The following is a 21601-nucleotide window of genomic DNA, read 5'->3' as shown; positions in this document are numbered from 1 at the left end:
TAACACCATCATGCTGTGAACTCTTGTATAGGGTGTGGTGTCCCTGTGCAGAACACTCTTGTCCACCTGCCCTGTCAGGTGGATGTCACTTTCTGTGTCTGCTTCGGCCCACAGCTCCAGGGTACGTTGTTGTGTGTTTTATAATTTTCTGATGTATTACCATTTATTTAATGTATGGTATTTTATTGTCATGTAAAGAATCACATGAGCACTTTGGCCAATCAGTACCCCATGCCCTGCTCCCCCAGGTCTGTCTAGACAGGGAGAAGTTAGTGTTAGTGTGGAGAGGAGAGTGAGTGGAGGTCCAGCCCAGACCAGGCCCAAAAACCCAGTTGCTACAATTCCAATTCCTTAGCAACATCACCATTCACTAGGATCCTGCCAATGAGATCGTCAGTCCAGTCAAGTTCAAGTCAGCTTTGGGGACAAGTGCTAATGAGCTGTAAGGCCTCATAGCCAAACCAAAGGATTAAGTGAATGAAAATCCTCTGGCCACTCCTCTCAGTACAAGTCCACTCTGCCGGTAAGCACTTACATAGTCAGCTCCTAAGTCAAGTCTAATTCAAGTCAAGTCTAAGTCAGTCCAGTCTAGTCACATCAAGGCTAGCTCAGTCAAGTCTGTCCAAGTCAAGTTCAGACAAGTCAAGTCACATCTTGGTCGGAAAGGCCTTTAAAGGGGTTCTCCGGTGCTTAGACATCTTAACCCCTATCCAAAGGATAGGGGATAAGATGTCTGATCGCGGGAGTCCCGCAGCTGGGGACGCCCGGGATCATGCACGCGGCACCCCGTTTGTAATCAGTCCCCGAAGCGTATTCGCTCCGGGTCTGATTACGGTCGACCACAATGGCGGCGACTTGTGATGTCATGCTCCGCCCCTCAATGCAAGCCTACAGGAGGGGGCGTGATAGCTGTCACGCCCCCTCCCATAGGCTTGCATTGAGGGGCGGAGTGTGATGTCACACGCCAGCGGCGGCGTGGCGTCACACGCCGCGCCATTGTGGTCGTCCGTAATCAGACCCGGAGCGAACACGCTCCGGGGACTGATTACAAACGGGGTGCCGCGTGCAAGATCACGGGCGTCCCCAGCTGCAGGACTCCCGGGATCAGGCATCTTATCCCATATCCTTTGGATAGGGGATAAGATGTCTAAGCACCGGAGAACCCCTTTAAGTCCAAGAGTGCCACTACAGCAACTTTGGGTCCCTATAGATTCCTTCAGCGAAATTGCACTTAATCAGCATTACAGTATTTGTATGTGTCTGTATCATCTTACTGCAATTCCTGAAACAAAGTTTACAAGTGGTTCCCCTAACCTTGCATTGGAGAGATTCTTTACCTGGCGCTTGGCACCGGCAACCGCTTTACCTTGTGTGTGTGTGTGGGGGGGGGGGGGGGGGGTAACACTTCTGTCATGAACATGCACCTCAGTCACCCCACCCTACAGTCTACATATATGCCGCCCTGCTATGGGGCACTATGACTGGCTCTGTTTTATTGGCGGGTACTATGGTTGGCTCTGTTATAGGGTACTGTAGGGTAAAGTGACTGGTTCTGTTATAGGGGTATGGTGACTGGTTTTGTCATGAGGCACTGCGGTTAGCTCTCTAATAGGGGAACTGTGTCTGGCTGTATTATAGGGGCACTGTGTCTGGCACTGTTATAGGGGCACTGTGTCTGGCTGTATTATAGGGGCACTGTGTCTGGCACTGTTATAGGGGCACTGTGTCTGGCTCTGTTATAGGTGCACTGTGTCTGGCTGTATTATAGGGGCACTGTGTCTCACTCTGTTATATGGGCACTGTGTCTGGCTCTGTTATAGGTTCAATGTGTCTGGCTCTATTATAGGGGCACTGTGTCTGGCTCTGCTATAGGGGCACTGTGTCTGGCTCTATTATAGGGGCACTGTGTCTGGCTCTATTATAGGGGCACTGTGTCTGGCGCTGTTATAGGGGCACTGTGTCTGGCTCTGTTATAGGGGCACTGTTTCTGGCTCTGTTATAGGGGCACTGTGTCTGGCTCTGTTATAGGGGCACTGTGTCTGGCGCTGTTATAGGGGGACTGTGTCTGGCTGTATTATAGGGGCACTGTGTCTGGCGCTGTTATGGAGGCACTGTTTCTGGCTCTGTTATAGGGGCACTGTGTCTGGCTCTGTTATAGGGGCACTGTGTCTGGCTCTATTATAGGGGCACTATGTCTGGCTCTATTATAGGGGCACTGTGTCTGGCGCTGTTATAGGGGCACTGTGTCTGGCTCTATTATATGGGCACTGTGTCTGGCTCTATTATAGGGGCACTGTGTCTGGCTCTGCTATAGGGGCACTGTGTCTGGCTCTATTATATGGGCACTGTGTCTGGCTCTATTATAGGGGCACTGTGTCTGGCTCTATTATAGGGGCACTGTGTCTGGCACTGTTATAGGGGCACTGTGTCTGGCGCTGTTATAGGGGCACTGTGTCTGGCTCTATTATATGGGCACTGTGTCTGGCTCTGTTATAGGGGCACTGTGTCTGGCTCTGTTATAGGGGCACTGTGTCTGGCTCTGTTATAGGGGCACTGTGTCTGGCTCTATTATAGGGGCACTATGTCTGGCTCTATTATAGGGGCACTGTGTCTGGCTCTATTATAGGGGCACTGTGTCTGGCACTGTTATAGGGGCACTGTGTCTGGCGCTGTTATAGGGGCACTGTGTCTGGCTCTGCTATAGGGGCACTATGTCTGGCTCTATTATATGGGCACTGTGTCTGGCTCTATTATAGGGGCACTGTGTCTGGCTCTATTATAGGGGCACTGTGTCTGGCGCTGTTATAGGGGCACTGTGTCTGGCTCTATTATAGGGGCACTGTGTCTGGCTCTATTATAGGGGCACTATGTCTGGCTCTATTATAGGGGCACTGTGTCTGGCTCTATTATAGGGGCACTGTGTCTGGCACTGTTATAGGGGCACTGTGTCTGGCGCTGTTATAGGGGCACTGTGTCTGGCTCTATTATAGGGGCACTGTGCCTGGCTCTATTATAGGGGCACTGTGTCTGGCTCTTACATGGGGCTTAGCCATAAGTGTCCCCCCAGACATTATCCCCCCATCAGGTAGACAGAAGCTGCACATATTAGTCCTGACTGATCATAGTCTCATAGTCTCGGGGGTTTTATTGACATTTCTTTGCCTAGAGGGGGGCACCTGGCTTATAAACTCACAGGACCCCCATTCTATAGCTGGGATAACATGGACGCAGCGGTGACTTATAGTTCTGACTTCCATCTGTGCTTTTCCAGCATACAACCGCGCCATAGACGCCAAGAACAATGGAAACCTATGAGTGGAGGGAACAGGGCCGCGCCGTCAGCTTTGATGAAACATTCCCCGAACTGAGAAGGAATGGCTATAAAGATTCCTTGTACTTCCTGTCTGTCTGGCCAGTCCTGTAGGCCGTAAATCATGGGGGTCCCAGAGGACCGAGAACCTACACCTGCACACGGCCAGGGCCATAAAATAAGAGAAGCGGCTGCAGAACACACAGCTCTCCCTTATGTCTGCAGCTCAAATCACCAGAATATTATGAACCCCCCCCTCTAGCCTCGCGCCCCCCGCGCCAATCTGCTGCCTGTAAAATACAACATTATGAGTCCGAATGGGGAACATTTCATCCATTGCTACATTACTTAGAGAGCCCTGGAATCACACTGGCCGCAGTCTGCAACGACAATGGAAACACCTCAAGGGGTTGTCTACTTTTAGTGTTGACAGGTCCCCCCCCCCCCCCCGATGTAAAATGAGTTCTTCTTGGCCGTCTTTTTCTACAGACTCTACAACAGTGTTTCCCAATCAGTGTGCCTCCAGCTGTTGCAAAACTACAACTCCCAGCATGCCCGGACAGCCGTTGGCTGTCCGGGCATGCTGGTAGTTGTAGTTTTGCAATAGCCAGAGGCACACTGGTTGAGAAACACTAATCTACAGTGTTTTGGTATCAGTGAAGTCCATCAGAGAAGCAATACTCTTACAGGTTTCTTATCAGCCTTTCTCTTCTCTCCTGAGCCATCTTCTAAGCTGATTTATGACCAGATGAAAGGTCAACTTTGTTCTGGTCATACATTAGATTCAGTTTCTTATCAGCGAAAGGCTGATAAGAAACCTGTCAGAGAATAGCTTCTCTGACGGACTTCTCTAACACCAGGACACTGGAGAGCACTGTTACACAACCCGTGGCTCTCCAGCTGTTGCAAAACTACAACATCCGTGATGTCCTGACTGCCTAAGGCTGCCAAGGCATGACAAATGTTGTAGTTTGGCAACTACTGGAGAGCCACAGGTTGGGGAACACTGCTCTCCAGTGTCCTGTTGTTCGTCAAGAAAACTGACGAGTTTCTTATCAGCCTTTCCCTTCACTCCTACAGGAACGTCTAATCTGATGTATGAACTAGTATAAGTGAAGACATTCAGGCCCCCAGCTGCCACGGTAACTGCTTGGCACCCCCGGCATCGCATCACATGGGGTCTGATCAGGTGACTGAAAGGTTAGCCCCTGCCTTTCAGTTTAGGTACCACACCATAGTGCAAAAATGGCCAGTTTCTGAGTTATCTCCAATCCCGGCCATGTAAAGAGCAGGCTCTGCTGCTGAGCCTGCTCCACACTTCCCTCCGCAACATCTTCATATACATGTACGTCAAATACCGGGGAAGGTGTAAAGGACTTGTAGACATTTACAGTCAATTTTTTTTTTTAGCCATAATAAAAAAAACTAAAACAACCAATCAAAATAATTGTAGTATAAAATCTTCTACCGTTTTGTGTCTCCTATGCAGACCTATGTGTCCCCCCCCCCACCCCCCATAGTTATGGACTCCAAACAAGTCCACGTGTATCTGATCCTGAACTTATGTATCCGCCCCATCTTTTACTGTCTATAGATCATCAAGAAGAAGAACATACAAATGCATAGGAGCTGTGTACACAAAACGGTAGGAGACATTTGCCCAGTTGCTTCACTTGGTACTGCAGATGCACCGGGGAATAAAAACATGGTTGCAAAAGTCTACACACCCCTTACTGCTTTACAAGCGAATGAATGGATCTCTTAGTTGTCCATTTTCACATCTGCCGCCAAGATGTGTCCCGCGGTTCATGTCGTACGCTGCTGCGGTTCACCAGGATTATTATTACAAGTGAAAAAAAATATCAAAAAGTCAAATATTTCAAAAATGTATAACAAATATATATATATTTGTTATCTTACCGTACTGCGATCCTCCCCAGCTCTAGTAAGCACAGGCAAACTTCTCGGGGCTGCTTGTGTAGAACTAGAGGAAAGAGACGGAAACCACATCATGAACTGAGCCGATACCTTGAAACAGTCAGATGTATATGGCGGTATTTCCCTTTAAGACATTTTTTTGCTGTTTCTCATTATATCTGTTTCTGGGAAAAGCTGGGTGACCGAAATAATCAAAACACAGCTGCACAGAAGACAGTGTTTCCCAACCAGGGTGCCTCCAGCTGTTGCAAAACTACAACTCCCAAAATCTTGCCGTTTCTCTCCCATAGAAGTCTATCGGAGGGGGGGGGGGGGGGGCGGGGACGGAAACACGCTATAAAAAAACACCATGTGGGTTTAGCATTTGAGTTTTTTTTCTGGCAGTTTTTTTTCCCTGCCCCCAATTCTTCAATAGAAATCCATTAGTCACAAGGTGAAAGAATCACATGACTTGTCATGATTAAAAAACTGTGGCAGAAACACCAAAACTGATACACACTATTTTTGAAAAAAAAAAAATGGTGTTTTTTAGGGTACAAAAAAATGCCAGAAAAAGTGGTAACTTAGCCTCAAAAAACTATAAAAAAAAATAACAATAATCTGTGATAAAATCAGCTTACAAAATGGTTCAAGAGGGAAGAGGAAGGCTGATAAAAGACCTGTAAGAGTATTGCTTCTCTGACAATTTTTACTAAGACCAGGATACTGTTGAGCAGTGTTTCTCAACCAGTGTTTCTCCAGCTGTTGCAAAACTACAACTCCCAGCATGCCCGGACAGCCAAAGGCTGTCCGGGCATGCTGGGAGTTGTAGTTTTGCAACAGCTGGAGGCACACTGGTTGAGAAGCACTGATTTACAGTGTCCTGTTATAAGTGAAGTCCGTCAGAGAAGCATTAATCTAACAGGTTTCTTATCAGGAGTTGTAGTTTTGTAACAGCTGGAAGCAAACTGGTTGGGAAACACTGGGCTAGGATAATTGTTTAAAACATCTTAAAGGGGTATACACAACATGTTACTGTTGCGTCTATGCACAAAAACTGTCAACATCCACCAATATATGCCCCCAGTGTCCCATTGACAGGGGTCTGACTGATCGCATTTAGATCCGCCCCCTCTGGTATGGCCTAGACCAGTTTTTTTTTTTTATAACCTATGGCTCTTCAGCTGTTTCCGAACTACAACTCCCATCATGAAGGGAGTTTTAGTTTTGCAACAGCTGGGGAGTCACAGATTCGGGAACACTGCTCTCCAGTGTTCTGGTATCAGTAAAGTCCATCACAGAAGACATGCTACAACTTCCAACATGCCCGTAAAGCCTTTGGCATAATGGAAGTCGTAGTTTTGTAAAAGCTGGCGGTATGCTGGTTGACTAAGGCTAGGTTCACACTACGGAAAATTTCCGCCCAGAGATTCTGAGCGCGGCCAGGACTAACTGAATCAGTCGGCGCTAGGACCGTGCGGACACTACAGTCTCCAATAGACTGCAATGTGTTCCGCGAGTATTTCCGCCTGAAGAATGAGCACCGCCATTTCCAAGCGGATTTCCTGTTCACAAATTCCAAAGTGTGAATTTGTGAACGGAAACCCCTTCACTTCACAGTACATTTTAGTTAGCGGAATTTCTGCCTGCAATTTTAAAGCAGAAATGCAGGCGAAAATTCCGTAGTGAGAACCTAGCCTAACAGTTTTCTGGTATCAATGAAGTCCATCAGAGAAGCAATTCTCTGATGGGTTTCTTATCAGCCTTTCTCTTCTCTAGAGATACTTTATATCAATGTTTATGCTGTGACAACCCCCTTAAAAGGGAAATGCTCAAATGACAAGTAAACAGACGGATTTAACCTATAACGGTGGTTCAGCAGTGATCAGAGTGCAGTGAATGGTGGGAATCTTACAGATACATTCAGTGATGATGTCATGAGTTTTGTGAGATCATGTGTGCACATCATGCATGACGTTTTTGTTACGAACATCCACACGTTGTTTTTGCTGAGAGGTGACATTTGCAGCTCCATGATGAAAACCTAAGACCAGATCTCTTACAGAGGATTGAATGCAATTGTAACAAACCCTCAGCTGTAAGAAGCATTAAGACCTCTGTAGGTTTTCAGTCTCTGGATGTAATCAGGAATGTTTCCATTCACTGACAACAAGCATATATCTTGCAAATGGTGAAAAGCTGAAATACAAGGGGGCAAATGTGCTATTCCTCTGTAATACTTTTTGATGCCTGATCTTGCATTTCAAGCCATTCCCCCTTTTTCCTATACCCCTAATCCTTACCCTCTTATCTCCATACTCCCTTGAGCCATAATGCCTTTCCCCATACCGACCTAACCAATACCCCCTAAGCCATACCCCCTTTTCTCCATACTCCCCTAAGCCATACCCCCTTTTCTCCATACTCCCCTAAGCCATAATGCTTTTCCCCATACCCACCTAACCAATACCCCCTTTCCCCATACCGACCTAACCAATACCCCCTTTTCTCCATACTCCCCTAAGCCATACCCCCTTTTCTCCATACTCCCCTAAGCCATACCCCCTTTTCTCCATACTCCCCTAAGGCATAATGCTTTTCCCCATACCCACCTAACCAATACCCCCTTTTCCCATACCCCCCTAAGCCATACCCACTTTTTCTCATACCCCCTAAACCATACCCTCTTTTCTCCATACCCCCTAAGCCATACCCCCTTTTCCCATACCCCGTAAGCCAAACCCACTTTTTACTATACCCCCTAAGCCTTTCCCCATAGCCACCTAACCAATACCCCCTTTTCCCATACCCCCTAAGCCATACCCACTTTTTCCCATACCCCCTATGCCATACCACCTTTTCCCATACCCCCTAACCAATACCCCCTTTTCTTCATACCCCCCTAACCAATATCCCCTTTTCCCATACCTCCCTAAGCCATGCACCTTTCACCATACCCACTAAGCCATACACCTTTTTCTCCATACCTCTCTGAGCCAAGCCCTTTTCCCCATCCCAACTTAACCCATACCCCCTTTTACTCATACCCTCTAAGCCATGCCCCCTTTTCCCACACCCCAAAGACACGCCCTTTTCCTATACCCCTAAGCCATACCCCCTTTTCCTCCTACACTCCCAAAGCCTTTCCCCTTACCCATACCCTGTTTTACTCATATCCCCTTGAGCCAAACCCCCTTGCCCCATACACCCACTGCTCTAAGACATTCCTCTTTTCCCCATACCTCTCTAAGCCATCCCCCTTTTTTCCCATACCCCCTAGGCCATACCTCCTTTTCCCATACCCCCTAGGCCATACCTCCTTTTCCCATACCCCCTAGGCCATACCTCCTTTTCCCATACCCCCTAGGCCATACCTCCTTTTCCCATACCCCCTAGGCCATGCCTCCTTTTCCCATACCCCCTAGGCCATACCTCCTTTTCCCATACCCCCTAGGCCATACCTCCTTTTCCCATACCCCCTAGGCCATACCTCCTTTTCCCATATCCCCCTAGGTCATACCTCCTTTTCCCATACCCTCTAAGACATTCCTCTTTTCCCCATACCCCCTTAGACATACCTTCGTTTTCCCAACCTCCCATAAGCCATTCGCCCTTTTCTGCAAGATCCCATCCCCTTGTCTGATGAGGGGGTCTAGAACACATAGTAAATTACATGCCTGTCCGTTTTTTGGAGCCAATTAAGCCAATATTCTGATACATTTGGAATAGTAAAAATGCCCCCAAAGGATACAAGCAAGATACAAAACTTTTTGTTCCGTAATATTATAAAGCGTCAGTCCCAGTGATGATGATACATGGAATGGTGACAGATAGGACGCCCACGTACACAATGATTTCCTACCATAGCGGAGGTGAGCGCCAATAGAGTCAGCTGATCCAAGGAGGAAAAGATTCAAGATTAATACAAATCATTCATTATTACAATTGTATAGTTAAAGGGGTATTCCTCTATCAGAGATGGCATATCACTTTATGATCTGTGGGGTTCTCACCTCTGAGACCCCCACACATCCTAAGATCCTGCTATGACAGGCTGTGAGCTCTGTGCTCGCTTCATTTTCAGGATCCGTCCCCCCAATAATAAAGTTAGAGCATATCCTGGTGATGGGAATACCCCTTTAATAATCAATAAATTCAACAAATTCTATAATAATACACTTGGTTATATGATTAAAGGGGTTATCCAGGAAAAAAACTTTTTTTTTATATATCAACTGGCTCCAGAAAGTTAAACAGATTTGTAAATTACTTCTATTAAAAAATCTTAATCCTTTCAGTACTTATGAGCTTCTGAAGTTGAGTTGTTCTTTTCTGTCTAAGTGCTCTCTGATGACACGTGTCTCGGGAAACGCCCAGTTTAGAAGCAAATCCCCATAGCAAACCTCTTCAAAACTGGGCGGTTCCCGAGACACGTGTCATCAGAGAGCACTTAGACAGAAAAGAACAACTCAACTTCAGAAGCTCATAAGTACTGAAAGGATTGAGATTTTTTAATAGAAGTAATTTACAAATCTGTTTATCTTTCTGGAGCCAGTTGATATATAAAATTTTTTTTTTTCCTGGAATACCCCTTTAAGTTATATATTTACAATATCCCTGGGGTGTCACCAATAGAGGGCAGATAGTAGTGATGTTATCATGGCCATCCCCGGTCGGTCCATTGTAATCATGGGTATAACTATAGGGGTTGCAGCAGTGGAAATGGCCATCGGCCCCATAATTCAGGGGTCCCATGACCCCCTGACATATAAGGCCTGGAAGTACCACCTCCTGCTGTATGAGGGAATCGACAAGACCTGCAGTCCCAAGATTCAATTGCATCTGTGTCTTTAAAGGGTTACTCCTGTGGAAAACTTTTTTTTTTTTTAAATCAACTGGTGTCATAAAATTAAACAGATTTGTAAATCACTTCTATAAAAAAAATCTTAATCCTTCCAGTACTTTTTAGGGGCTGTATACTAAAGAGAAATCCAAAAAAGAAATGCATTTCCTCTGAGGTCATGACCACAGTGCTCTCTGCTGACCTCTGCTGTCCATTTAAGGAACTGTCCAGAGCAGCATATGTTTGCTATGGGGATTTTCTCCTGCTCTGGACAGTTCCTAAAAGGGACAGCAGAGGTCAGCAGAGAGCACTGTGGTCATGACATCAGAGAAAATGCATTTATTTTTTGGATTCTTCTCCAGTATACAGCCCCTAAAAAGTACTAGAAGGATTAAGATTTTTTAATAGAAGTGATATACAAATCTGTTTAACTTTCTGGCCCCCCCCCCCCCCCCCAAAAAAAAAAAGGTTTCTACGGGAGTACCCCTTTAAGACGCCGATACAATTAAATAAGTAAGCGGTGGCCCCTTCAATGCTCTATACCAGTCATCTTCAACCTGTGGACCTCCAGATGTTGCAAAACTACAACTCCCAGCATCTGTCCGGGCATGCTGGGAATTGTAGTTTTGCAACATCTGGAGGTTCGCAGGTTGAAGTGGTGGAGCGATTAGGTGTGGGACCCAGGACAAGTGATGTATTCTGAGGGGGGATAGTTGCCAAATTCATTGTCACAATTTGGGGGCACAGTGGCACAGCGTATTTAGGGGCACAGTGGCGCAATTTGGGGACACAGTGGCACAGGTTTTTGAGGCAGAGTGGATCAATTTGAGGACACAGTAGCACAATTCTTTGGGTGCATAGTGGAACAATTTGGTGGCAGGGGGGCACAGCATATTTGGGGGCAGAGTGGCATAATTTGGGGGCACAGTTCATTTGTGAGGACAGTGAAACAATTTGGGGGTACAGTGGTACAGTTCATTTAGGGTCACAGTGGTATAGTTTATTTGGGGGCATAGTGGAACAATTTGGGGGCACAGTGGTACAGTTCATTTGGTGTCGCAGTGGATTAATTTGTGGGCACAGTCGTACAGTTCATTTGGGGGCATAGTGGAACAATTTGGGGGCACAGTGGTACAGTTCATTTGGGGGCACAGTGGTATAGTTTATTTGGGGGCACAGTGGATTAATTTGTGGGTACAGTGGTACAGTTCATTTGGGGGCACAGTGGTATAGTTTATTTGGGGGCGCAGTGGATTAATTTGTGGGCACAGTGGTACAGTTCATTTGGGGGCACAGTGGATTAATTTGTGGGCACAGTGGTACAGTTCGTTTGGGGGCACAGTGGTACAGTTCATTTGGGGGCACAGTGGTATCGTTTATTTGGGGGCGCAGTGGATTTATTTGTGGGCACAGTGGTACAGTTCGTTTGGGGGCACAGTGGTATCGTTTATTTGGGGGCGCAGTGGATTTATTTGTGGGCACAGTGGTACAGTTCATTTGGGGGCATAGTGGAACAATTTGGGGGCACAGTGGAACAATTTGGGGGCACAGTGGTACAGTTCACTTGGGAGCACAGTGGTACAGTTCACTTGGGGGCACAGTGGTATAGTTTATTTGGGGGCGCAGTGGATTTATTTGTGGGCACAGTGGTACAGTTCATTTGGGGGCATAGTGGAACAATTTGGGGGCACAGTGGTACAGTTCACTTGGGAGCACAGTGGTACAGTTCACTTGGGGGCACAGTGGTATAGTTTATTTGGGGGCGCAGTGGATTAATTTGTGGGCACAGTGCTACAGTTCATTTGGGGGCACAGTGGAAAAATTTGGGGGCACAATGGCACAGTGTATTTGGGGGTACAGTATGTTAGAAAGTTGCATAAATTATAATTATACAGCAGTTGAAACAAGTTAATGACATAAGATAGGACAATCGCTAAAGAAGACTCCACCCCTCCCCCCCAAAAAAAGTTTGGTGACAACTCACATGGCCGCCGCTCTTATATTCTGCAATGGTGATTCTGCTTAGCTACACGATGATATTGAGCGGAGGGGGTGGTATCACTGCATTTTGTAACAGATTAGCTGTTTGGGGGGTTGCAGGAAGCTGACAATTCCTATCAAGTCTCCAATGGTCACCACTTGTCACCCAGCTTTCTCCGGACCAGATATACCTATTATATTTTAACAGGATTTTTAATAACAGAACCTCTCAAAGAGGCTTGTCTACTGATGACCCAGAAAACATCTTTTGCCCTTCTGATTATGGTGGGTTCCTCTAACTACAACTCCCAGCATGCCCGGACACCCGTTGGTCCTGCAGTCACTTGTTGGACAAAATCTTACATCTGAATAGTAAAAATATCCTTAAAGAACCAGGCGCGCCGAGCAGCAGACGCGTTTCGGGCCTCCAGCCAAATGTTGGATTGTGATTTCCTGTGGAACGTGGAGCATCTGTAATCTATAAGATTTTATAATGTATTCTGTGGAGGAGCCAGGCGGCTGTCTAGAGCGCTGTCAGCGCACGAGCTACTCGCGGACTGCGCCATTTATGATTAATGGCCCCCACGCTTGGATTAATCCATTAATAAATTCTGACCTTTTTTTACTTGATGGTGTGAAGTGAATGAGCGCGGCGCGGCCCTCAGTATTATGTCGTTTATGTCATTGGACGTAATTTACACTCAATCTGTTGTCATTGTACAGAATAATTTATTGTGGAAGACAAATCTTCTGTTCAGATGAATCGTCCGTCACAAACAGATCCAAAGATCGCAGTCGGCCGCGCCGAAAAATCTCATTCTGTGTGCACTGAAAAAGGTTCAGTCTCTGGAACGTGAAATCCACTTTTGTGCCACTGCCAAGGGTTAACTATTGTGCTGCAAGAACATCAACCCCGACACGTTGTTTTTCATGCAATGGGCAAATACTAGTTTTAATGAGAAGGTGCAGTCGGGGAGCTGCTGAGACAACACCACACTGACAAAGAGAGGAATACACAACTTTTTGTCAGGGAAGAGGGAAGAGCCAGGGAGCTGCTGCGACAACACCACTCTTACAATGAGAGGACTACACAAATTAATATCAGGAGAGAGAGGAAGAAGACAGGGAGCTGATGAGACAAAAAACACTGACAAAGAGAGGACTACACAACTTCCTTTCAGGAAAGAGGGAAGAGCCAGGTAGCTGCTGAGACAACACCACTCTTACAATGAGAGGACTTCACCACACTGACATTGAGAGGACTACACAACTTCCTGTCAGGAAAGAGGGAGAAGCCAGGTAGCTGCTGAGACAACACCACTCTTACAATGAGAGGACTACACAACTTCCTGTCAGGAGAGAAGGAAGGAGATGGGGAGCTGCTAATAGAACACCACACTGACAGCGAGAGGACTACACAACTTCTGTCAGGAGAGAGGAAGGAGTCGGGGAGCTGCTGAGACGACAGCACACTGATAATGAGAGGACTACACCACTTCCCCTCAGGAGAGAGAGGGAGGAGCCAGGGAGCTGCTAAGACAATATCCCACCGACAATGAGATAACTACACAACTTTCTGTCAGGAGAGAGAGGGAGGAGCCAGGGGGGGCTAAGACAATACCCCACTGACAATGAGAGGATTACACAACTTACTATCAGGAGAGAGGAAGGAGTGGGTGAGCTGCTGAGACAACACCACACTGACATTGAGAGGACTACACAACTTCCTGTCAGAAGAGAGAGGGAGGAGCCAGGGGGGGCTAAGACAATACCCCACTGACAATGAGAGGATTGCACAATTTACTGTCAGGAGAGAGGAAGGAGTGGGTGAGCTGCTGAGACAACACCACACTGACATTGAGAGGACTACACAACTTCCTGTGTGGAGAGAGAGGGAGGAGCCAGGGAGCAGCTAAGACAATACCCCACTGACAATGAGAGGATTACACAACTTACTGTCAGGAGAGAGGAAGGAGTGGGTGAGCTGCTGAGACAACACCACACTGACATTGAGAGGACTACACAACTTCCTGTCAAGGGTAAATCACGTAGTAAAATTTGTAATAACACTATATTAGAGTGAGTTACATGTCTTGGGTGATAGTTTTATTTAAGAACCTCTTTCATGCACATCCCGAGAAAGAGTTATTTTTGCACATAAACGGCTTCAAAAAGTGAATGGGTACCTTACCAGTACGTCACGGTATATGTTGGCGTCTCTTGTTCTGCAACAAGTTCACTAGTCTGCAGAGAGTTTGGGTGGTGGCACTGATGGACCTGATTAAGAGCTGCAACTATAAAGCTGGCCATACTGATCAGATTAAAATGGCTTATCATCATTACAGTGGTCTCCAAACTGTGGACCTCAAACTCTTGCAAAACTACAACTTCCAGCATGCCCGGACAGCCATTGGCTGTCCGGGCATGCTGGGAGTTGTAGTTTTGCAACACCTGGAGGCACGCAGTTTGGAGACTATAGGATCCTCTCTTGATGCAAATCACTTGTGGACCAAGGTAGCCGAAAGAAGAATACGGCCAGGGGTCCTTATCGCTGGGAAATCCATAATACGCAAGGGCCAAGGGTGTAGACATGATGCATAGCAGGGTCTTTGGGGGCCCATCTCCACTGAGGACCACGTCACCATCATTGTGTAGACATGAAAACTGAAAGACACAGGGGCCAAAATGATCATAGACTTTACATGTCCTAAACTAAAGTAACCGGCTGCTGATAGTTGTCATGGTGGAGTGGGGGCCCCACTATAGGACCTTACGGTTACACCCCTCATACTTGTGGAGATCTCAGGGTGCCGATGGCTATACCAGGGATGGTGCCTGTTGGTTTATATTGATACAGGTCACTTGTGAACCAAGGCAGCCGAAAGAAGAAGACGCCAAGTGGTTCTCATCTTGGGGAAATCCAGAATACGGAAGGGCCAAGGGTGTAGCGATGACGTATTGTAGGTTCTTTGGGGGCCATTTTCCACTGAGGACCACATCACTATCATGAACTGAATTACACAGGGGCTATAAAAAAAATTATAGACTCTTCATGTCCTAAAATAGCCCACTGCTGATGGTTGTCATGGTGGAGTGTGGCCACACTATAGGACCCCATGGTAACACCCCTCATACTTGTGGAGATCTCGGGGGGCCGTTGAGTATACCAGGCATGGTTCCTGGTGGTTCATATTGATACAGGTCACTTGTGAAACATAATGGGTAAAAAAAAAAAAGACATCTTATGGCTGGAAAATCCAGAATACGGATGGGCCAAGCATGTAGCCATGATGCATAGCAGATACTTTGGTCACCCATCTCCACTGAGGACCACGTCACCATCATTGTGTAGAAGTGAACACTGATTGACACAGGGAACCAAAATATTCATAGACTATTCATGTCCTAAAATAACCTGCTGCTGATGGTTGTCATGGTGGAGTGGGGCCCAATGGTCAGATCCCTCATCCTTGTGAAGATCTGGGGGGGGACGTTGACTATATCGGACATGGGCTGTTGGTTCATAATGATATAGGTCAATTGTGGACCAAGGCAGCCGAAAGGAAGAAGCCCAGTGGTTCTTATCAATGGGGAGATGGTTGGGTTAAGCCAGAGGAGGACATTATGTCTTATTCCAGTAGAAAAGTTTTATGGAAATGACTCTTTAAGACCTTGATAGTGTTTGTCAGTAGTGACTGTGACGGTAAATGGATCCCCTACTCTGTGATGCGATGAAAGTGGCGCTGTCACCGAGGCCTGACAAGATACGGAGACGAGAGTGAAGTCTTATTCCGTGGAGAATCCTCAATGCCTTATCACAGTCCGTCTGACAATGGAGCAGATCATCCAGGCGATACTCCCAGTCACTTTCACAAAGAGGGTAGAAAGAGGACGCAGCACGGAGGGATCTGGTGTCAGTCCAGGCAAGGATAGAAGCCTTTTCATCCGTAGACACTGCTCCCATTTATCCTGCCTCCTGTTATCTGACTTCTGATGAAAATATCACTTCTTTATGTGTCAGCCTGAAAGGCGTCATGTGCTCCACAACGTGATGAGACCTGATAAAGGCGCTTCAATAGAAAAAGGAAAAATGATACCGAAAATAAATGTACAGTAAATTTCTGAGCCGGCTGCCCCGGGACTGGAAGGAGGCCAGATTATCAGGTTTTCTGGACTAATGGATCTTTTATAGAACATAGAAGAAAAAGAGCTAAATCAATGAAACCTTTGTAGGAAAGAAGATGTGGGAAATACGGGAGTTATAGACTAGCTAAAGAGATCGCAGCGCCACATCTCAGATAATGCGAAGCTCTGCAGGTCAGATCTATGAACCACCAAAACCCAGATCAGATCTATGGACCACCAGAACACAGGTCAGATCTATGGACCACAAGAACACAGGTCAGATCTATGGACCACCAGAACACAGGTATGACCTATGGACCATCAGAACACAGGTATGACCTATGGACCACCAGAACACAGGTCATATCTATGGACCACAAGAACACAGGCCAGATTTATAGACCACCAGAACACAGGTCAGATCTATAGACCACCAGAACACAGGTCAGATCTATGGACCACCAGAACACAGGTCAGATCTATAGACCACCAGAACACATCAGATCTATAGACCACCAGAACACATCAGATCTATAGACCACCAGAACACAGGTCAGACCTATGGACCACCAGAACACAGGTCAGATCTATAGACCACCAGAACACAGGTCAGACCTATGGACCACCAGAACACAGGTCAGATCTATAGACCACCAGAACAGAGGTCAGATCTATGGACCACCAGAACACAGGTCAGATCTATGGACCACCAGAACACAGGTATGACCTATGGACCACCAGAACACAGGTCTGACCTATGGACCACCAGAACACAGGTCTGACCTATGGACCACCAGAACACAGGTCCTATCTATGGACCACAAGAACACAGGCCAGATTTATAGACTACCAGAACACAGGTCTGACCTATAGACCACCAGAACACAGGTCAGATCTATAGACTACCAGAACACATCAGATCTATAGACCACCAGAACACATCAGATCTATAGACCACCAGAACACAGGTCAGATCTATAGACCACCAGAACACACTAGATCTATAGACTACCAGAACACATCAGATCTATAGACCCCCAGAACACATCAGATCTATAGACCACCAGAACACATCAGATCTATAGACCACCAGAACACATCAGATCTATAGACCACCAGAACACAGGTCAGATCTATAGACCACCAGAACACAATCCCTCCTCTATAGACCACCAGAACACATCAGATCTATAGACCACCAGAACACAGGTCTGATCTATAGACCACCAGAACACATCAGATCTATAGACCACCAGAACACATCAGATCTATAGACCACGAGAACACAGGTCAGATCTATAGACCACCAGAACACAGGTCAGACCTATGGACCACCAGAACACAGGTCAGATCTATAGACCACCAGAACACACCAGATCTATAGACCACCAGAACACATCAGATCTATAGACCACCAGAACACATCAGATCTATAGACCACCAGAACACAGGTCAGATCTATAGACCACCAGAACACATGTCAGATCTATAGACCACCAGAACACAGGTCAGATCTATAGACCACCAGAACACATCAGATCTATAGACCACCAGAACACATCAGATCTATAGACCACCAGAACACATCAGATCTATAGACCACCAGAACACAGGTCAGATCTATAGACCACCAGAACACAGGTCAGATCTATAGACCACCAGAACACAGGTCAGATCTATAGACCACCAGAACACATCAGATCTATAGACCACCAGAACACATCAGATCTATAGACCACCAGAACACATCAGATCTATAGACCACCAGAACACAGGTCAGATCTATAGACCACCAGAACACATCAGATCTATAGACCACCAGAACACATCAGATCTATAGACCACCAGAACACAGGTCAGATCCATAGACCACCAGAACACAATCCCTCCTCTGGATAGAAGGTCACAACTGCGACTCTTGAATGGTCAGAAGAGCCTTAGTTTTTCAGACATTGCTGGACCCTCAATACATTATCAATAAATAATAATTACGCCTGAATCTTTTTACAAAGTGATCTTATACATTAGCGACATCATGAATCAATGGATTTTCTTACCTAGTCCTTCTGACTCAAACAAACACGTCTCCCCAACACCGATACTCCTGCACCAGGACAAGAAGTTGGCCGTATTGTCTCTGGCAAAGAAGGACCCAGACGGGGCATTGGCGCGGTACGGTATCCTCTTATTTGGCAAATCCTGCAGAAACAACAATGTAAATTCATAAATAAAAGCTGCACAATTATATAATAATGATGCACTGATTGGTTATCAAAGAGTTAAAATGCCCCAAGAACGTTATACATATGCTAAAATAAGCAATATGGTCCCCCTGTCTGTGCACCAGACTGCTGAGACGTGAAGTCTGACAGTATTGTCAACCATGTTATCTCTCCCTGGGCTCCTTTCTCAGTTACTGGGTCATGTGATCCCTTCCTCCATACCTGCATGACAGTCACCATAATGGAACACTCTGGTTCACCCCTTGAGTTGTACTATTCATCCAGTAGACTATCTATTAAAAGATCTTACATCTACTGTACACACACACATACACAGGAGAAGGAATCCTGCTCCCCTATATTTCTATAGCACACCCTCAGAAGCAGCAGCAGCATGGAGGATATTATAGAGCAGTACTGAGTAATGTAAGCCATCAATCAAGCCGTAGAGTGAGATCTTATCCAGTACGCTTTTATGTACTCTCATTGCGGACTCTTTGTTTTGCTTTTGGTTCTCTCTCCAATCACTTTCCTTCCCATTTTTCTCTCCATCCCTCCCCTACCCATAGACTTGTGTAGACAGCATGTAACCTCATCCCTCAGTGAGCTGTGAGCTGATGTTAAGGTGAGCGCTCTAGTCCGGTGCGACCTTGAGCGCTCACCTCCCTGCTCTCCCGTCCGGGCGGACGGTTTGCATTGCGGGACGTGTCCGCATGCGAATTGTGACCCCCTTCTCACCTGCCTCCGCTCCGGCCTCTGCTTCCTGGCACGCGCGCGCCAGCTTCAGGAAATTTAAAGGGCCAGTGCACCACTGATTGGTGCCTGGTCCTTCTGCCAAAATGATATAAGGCAGCTCTGCCTTTTTCTCCCTGCCCCTAGCATGAGATTAAGCGTTCCCAATTGTCTGTTTGCCTTGCCCGTGTATTTTGACCCTCCGCTAAGTTATTTGACTACGCATCTTTGCCGCCTGCCTTGACCTTCTGCTAGGTCCAACTACGCCTCTGTCTCCTCCTTCTGTACCTCATCTTGCCCAGTTACCTGTGTGGTCGAGTCATATCAGGGGTAGCGACCTGGGTGTCCCTGATGCGGCCCGTGTCATCTGCCACACAGGTTAGGGGTTCCACATCCAGCAGCGTTACAGCTGAAAGGAGCCAGGAAAGAAGAAAGTCCTGGGTTGAACGGCTGTAGTGAAGTGGATCCGCTGAGCCTGTGTGGATGACGGCGTGGGCCATACCAGGGAGTGGAGTCGAAGGTGCCGCTGGTTTTCACCAGAGCCTACCGCAAAGCGGGATGGACTTGCTGCGACAGGCGGCACCCAGGTCGCTACCCCTGATATGACTTGTCCACACAGGCTGCCGAGGTGAAGCGTGGCACAGGAAGGATAAGGCAAACTCATAGTCGGGGACAGGCAGGAAGGTCAGGACAGGCGGCACTGGAGCATGGACAGGAAACGTAGCAAGGAGGTCTGGTACACAGTAAGGCAGAACACTGGCATGGTATGCTTTCTCTAAGGCTGTGGGGCACAAAGATCCGGCAAGGGGAAACCGGAAGTGCTGACACTTATAGTGTCAGCGAGCAGCAGTAACCAATTAAGGGCATACCGACCCTTTAAATCGCAGAGAGCCGGCGCACATGCGCCGTAGATGGCGGGTACACACACGCCGGCGACCTGGGACAGTATAGGAAGCAGGAGGTGAGTAACAACCCGACGTTCGCATGCGGGCGCGTCCCGCGATGTGAACCGCGGCACCGCCAGCAGAGGAGGACGAGGCAGGAGAGCACTCGCGGCCAGCGTGTCTGGAGGGAGGGCTAGTTGTAACACTGGGGATATTTAAAAAGTTATCGGTCAGGATCTAAATGCTCGACTGGACGGCCCCATAAACTTACATTATGAGTCTGTCTAGATCATGTGACACGGAGCTGGGAGAGAACTTGCTAAGCACATACTTCTCCCGACTTGGTCTCATGATCTGTCAGTGTCAGAGGTAAAAAATAAAATAAAAAATTATACACCTCAGTAAAAAAGCTGAACTAACCAAAAAAAATCCAAAAATAATGACTTGGTACAAATCCTTGAAACCCGCCCAGCTTAAACAACATAAACAGAAAAAATCAGGGCACTGGGGTTGATTTCCTCCAGCCCCCTCTGCTGGCCACTATAGGAAGGCCATTTAACAAGAGGCCCAGTGCCCAGTAGTTCTGCAATGTTAATATGGTTTCTTCTATGGCTCTTTTCCTACAGAAACAGCGCCACACCTTGCCACTGGTTGTGTGTGGTATTGCAGCTTAGCTAATATTCCTAGCTGAGCTGCAATACCAGAAGCAACCCTTAGACAGGTGGGGCGCTGTCAATGAAACAACTTTACAGGTCTTATGTAAATTAAGGTTAAAAAACTAAAAATAAATTCAGGATAGAATTTAAAAACGTTCTCCAAACCCAAGTCTGATAACAGGGGCGGCGCTCGCAGATTCCAGCTGAATAATTATCTTTCCATGTGGTGAGGGAGAATTATATTGACATAGTGTAAAATATCTAGAAGCAGAGGTGCCCACCAGCCTGCGCTCAAATATCAGGATAATGGCTCCCCCGCCGCCGCTCCGCCAAAATCTTGTCTCGCTGATGGCCGTACATGTGGTTTAATGCAGGATGTGAAAGTGAGAGGAAAACACATGATGTCACCCGCCAACCATCCTGTCAGGTTCACTTCTCTTAAGCTCTGGGGGATCCCCGCTCCACCGCTGTTGTGAAACCAGAGAAAGAACGACTTTTATAGTTTACTTTTTCCAAATGAATTGGCTGAATGGGATTAGATGGAAACTATTTAGCTCTGCGCTCCCAGCGTAATCGACTGGCGACTAAATGGAGTAATAAACCCGCCAGTCCAGAATAATTAAAGTTTCCCCTCATAGTGTAGACCGGCTGTATCTGACTAATGGACATCAACCTAGAGGACAGAAGGGCTTATAGTGACCAGACCTATAACTTCTATAACACTGCCATCTATGTACAGAATATAACTACTATAATACTGCTCCTATATACAAGAATATAACTACTATAATACTGCCATCTATGTACAGAATATAACTACTATAATACTGCTCCTATATACAAGAATATAACTACTATAATACTGCTTCTATATACAACAATATAACTACTATACTACTGCCTCCTATATACAGGAATATAACTACTATAAT

At 46.7% G+C, this 21601-nt stretch overlaps 1 protein-coding gene across 3 annotated transcripts in view; it reads right to left on the bottom strand.

Moving 5' to 3' along the window:
• Nucleotides 1–21601, bottom strand: part of GAS2 (growth arrest specific 2) — a 92874-nt gene that overhangs the window by 32667 nt on the left and 38606 nt on the right. For 2 of the 3 annotated variants that reach the window (XM_056527808.1, XM_056527809.1), the window contains 3 exons: nucleotides 18233–18374; nucleotides 9090–9119; nucleotides 5231–5294 (listed from right to left, as the gene is read on the bottom strand). In XM_056527808.1, the coding sequence (XP_056383783.1) occupies nucleotides 5231–5294; nucleotides 9090–9119; nucleotides 18233–18374 (236 nt within the window). The remainder of the gene's footprint in view (nucleotides 1–5230; nucleotides 5295–9089; nucleotides 9120–18232; nucleotides 18375–21601) is intronic. The other variant, XM_056527810.1, reaches the window with a different exon arrangement.

Source organism: Hyla sarda, chromosome 6 (assembly GCF_029499605.1).
Source record: "Hyla sarda isolate aHylSar1 chromosome 6, aHylSar1.hap1, whole genome shotgun sequence".
NCBI classification, from domain to species: domain Eukaryota; kingdom Metazoa; phylum Chordata; class Amphibia; order Anura; family Hylidae; genus Hyla; species Hyla sarda.
The sequence above is the reverse complement of the archived record's forward strand: the minus strand, read 5'-3'. Positions and strand labels throughout refer to the sequence as shown.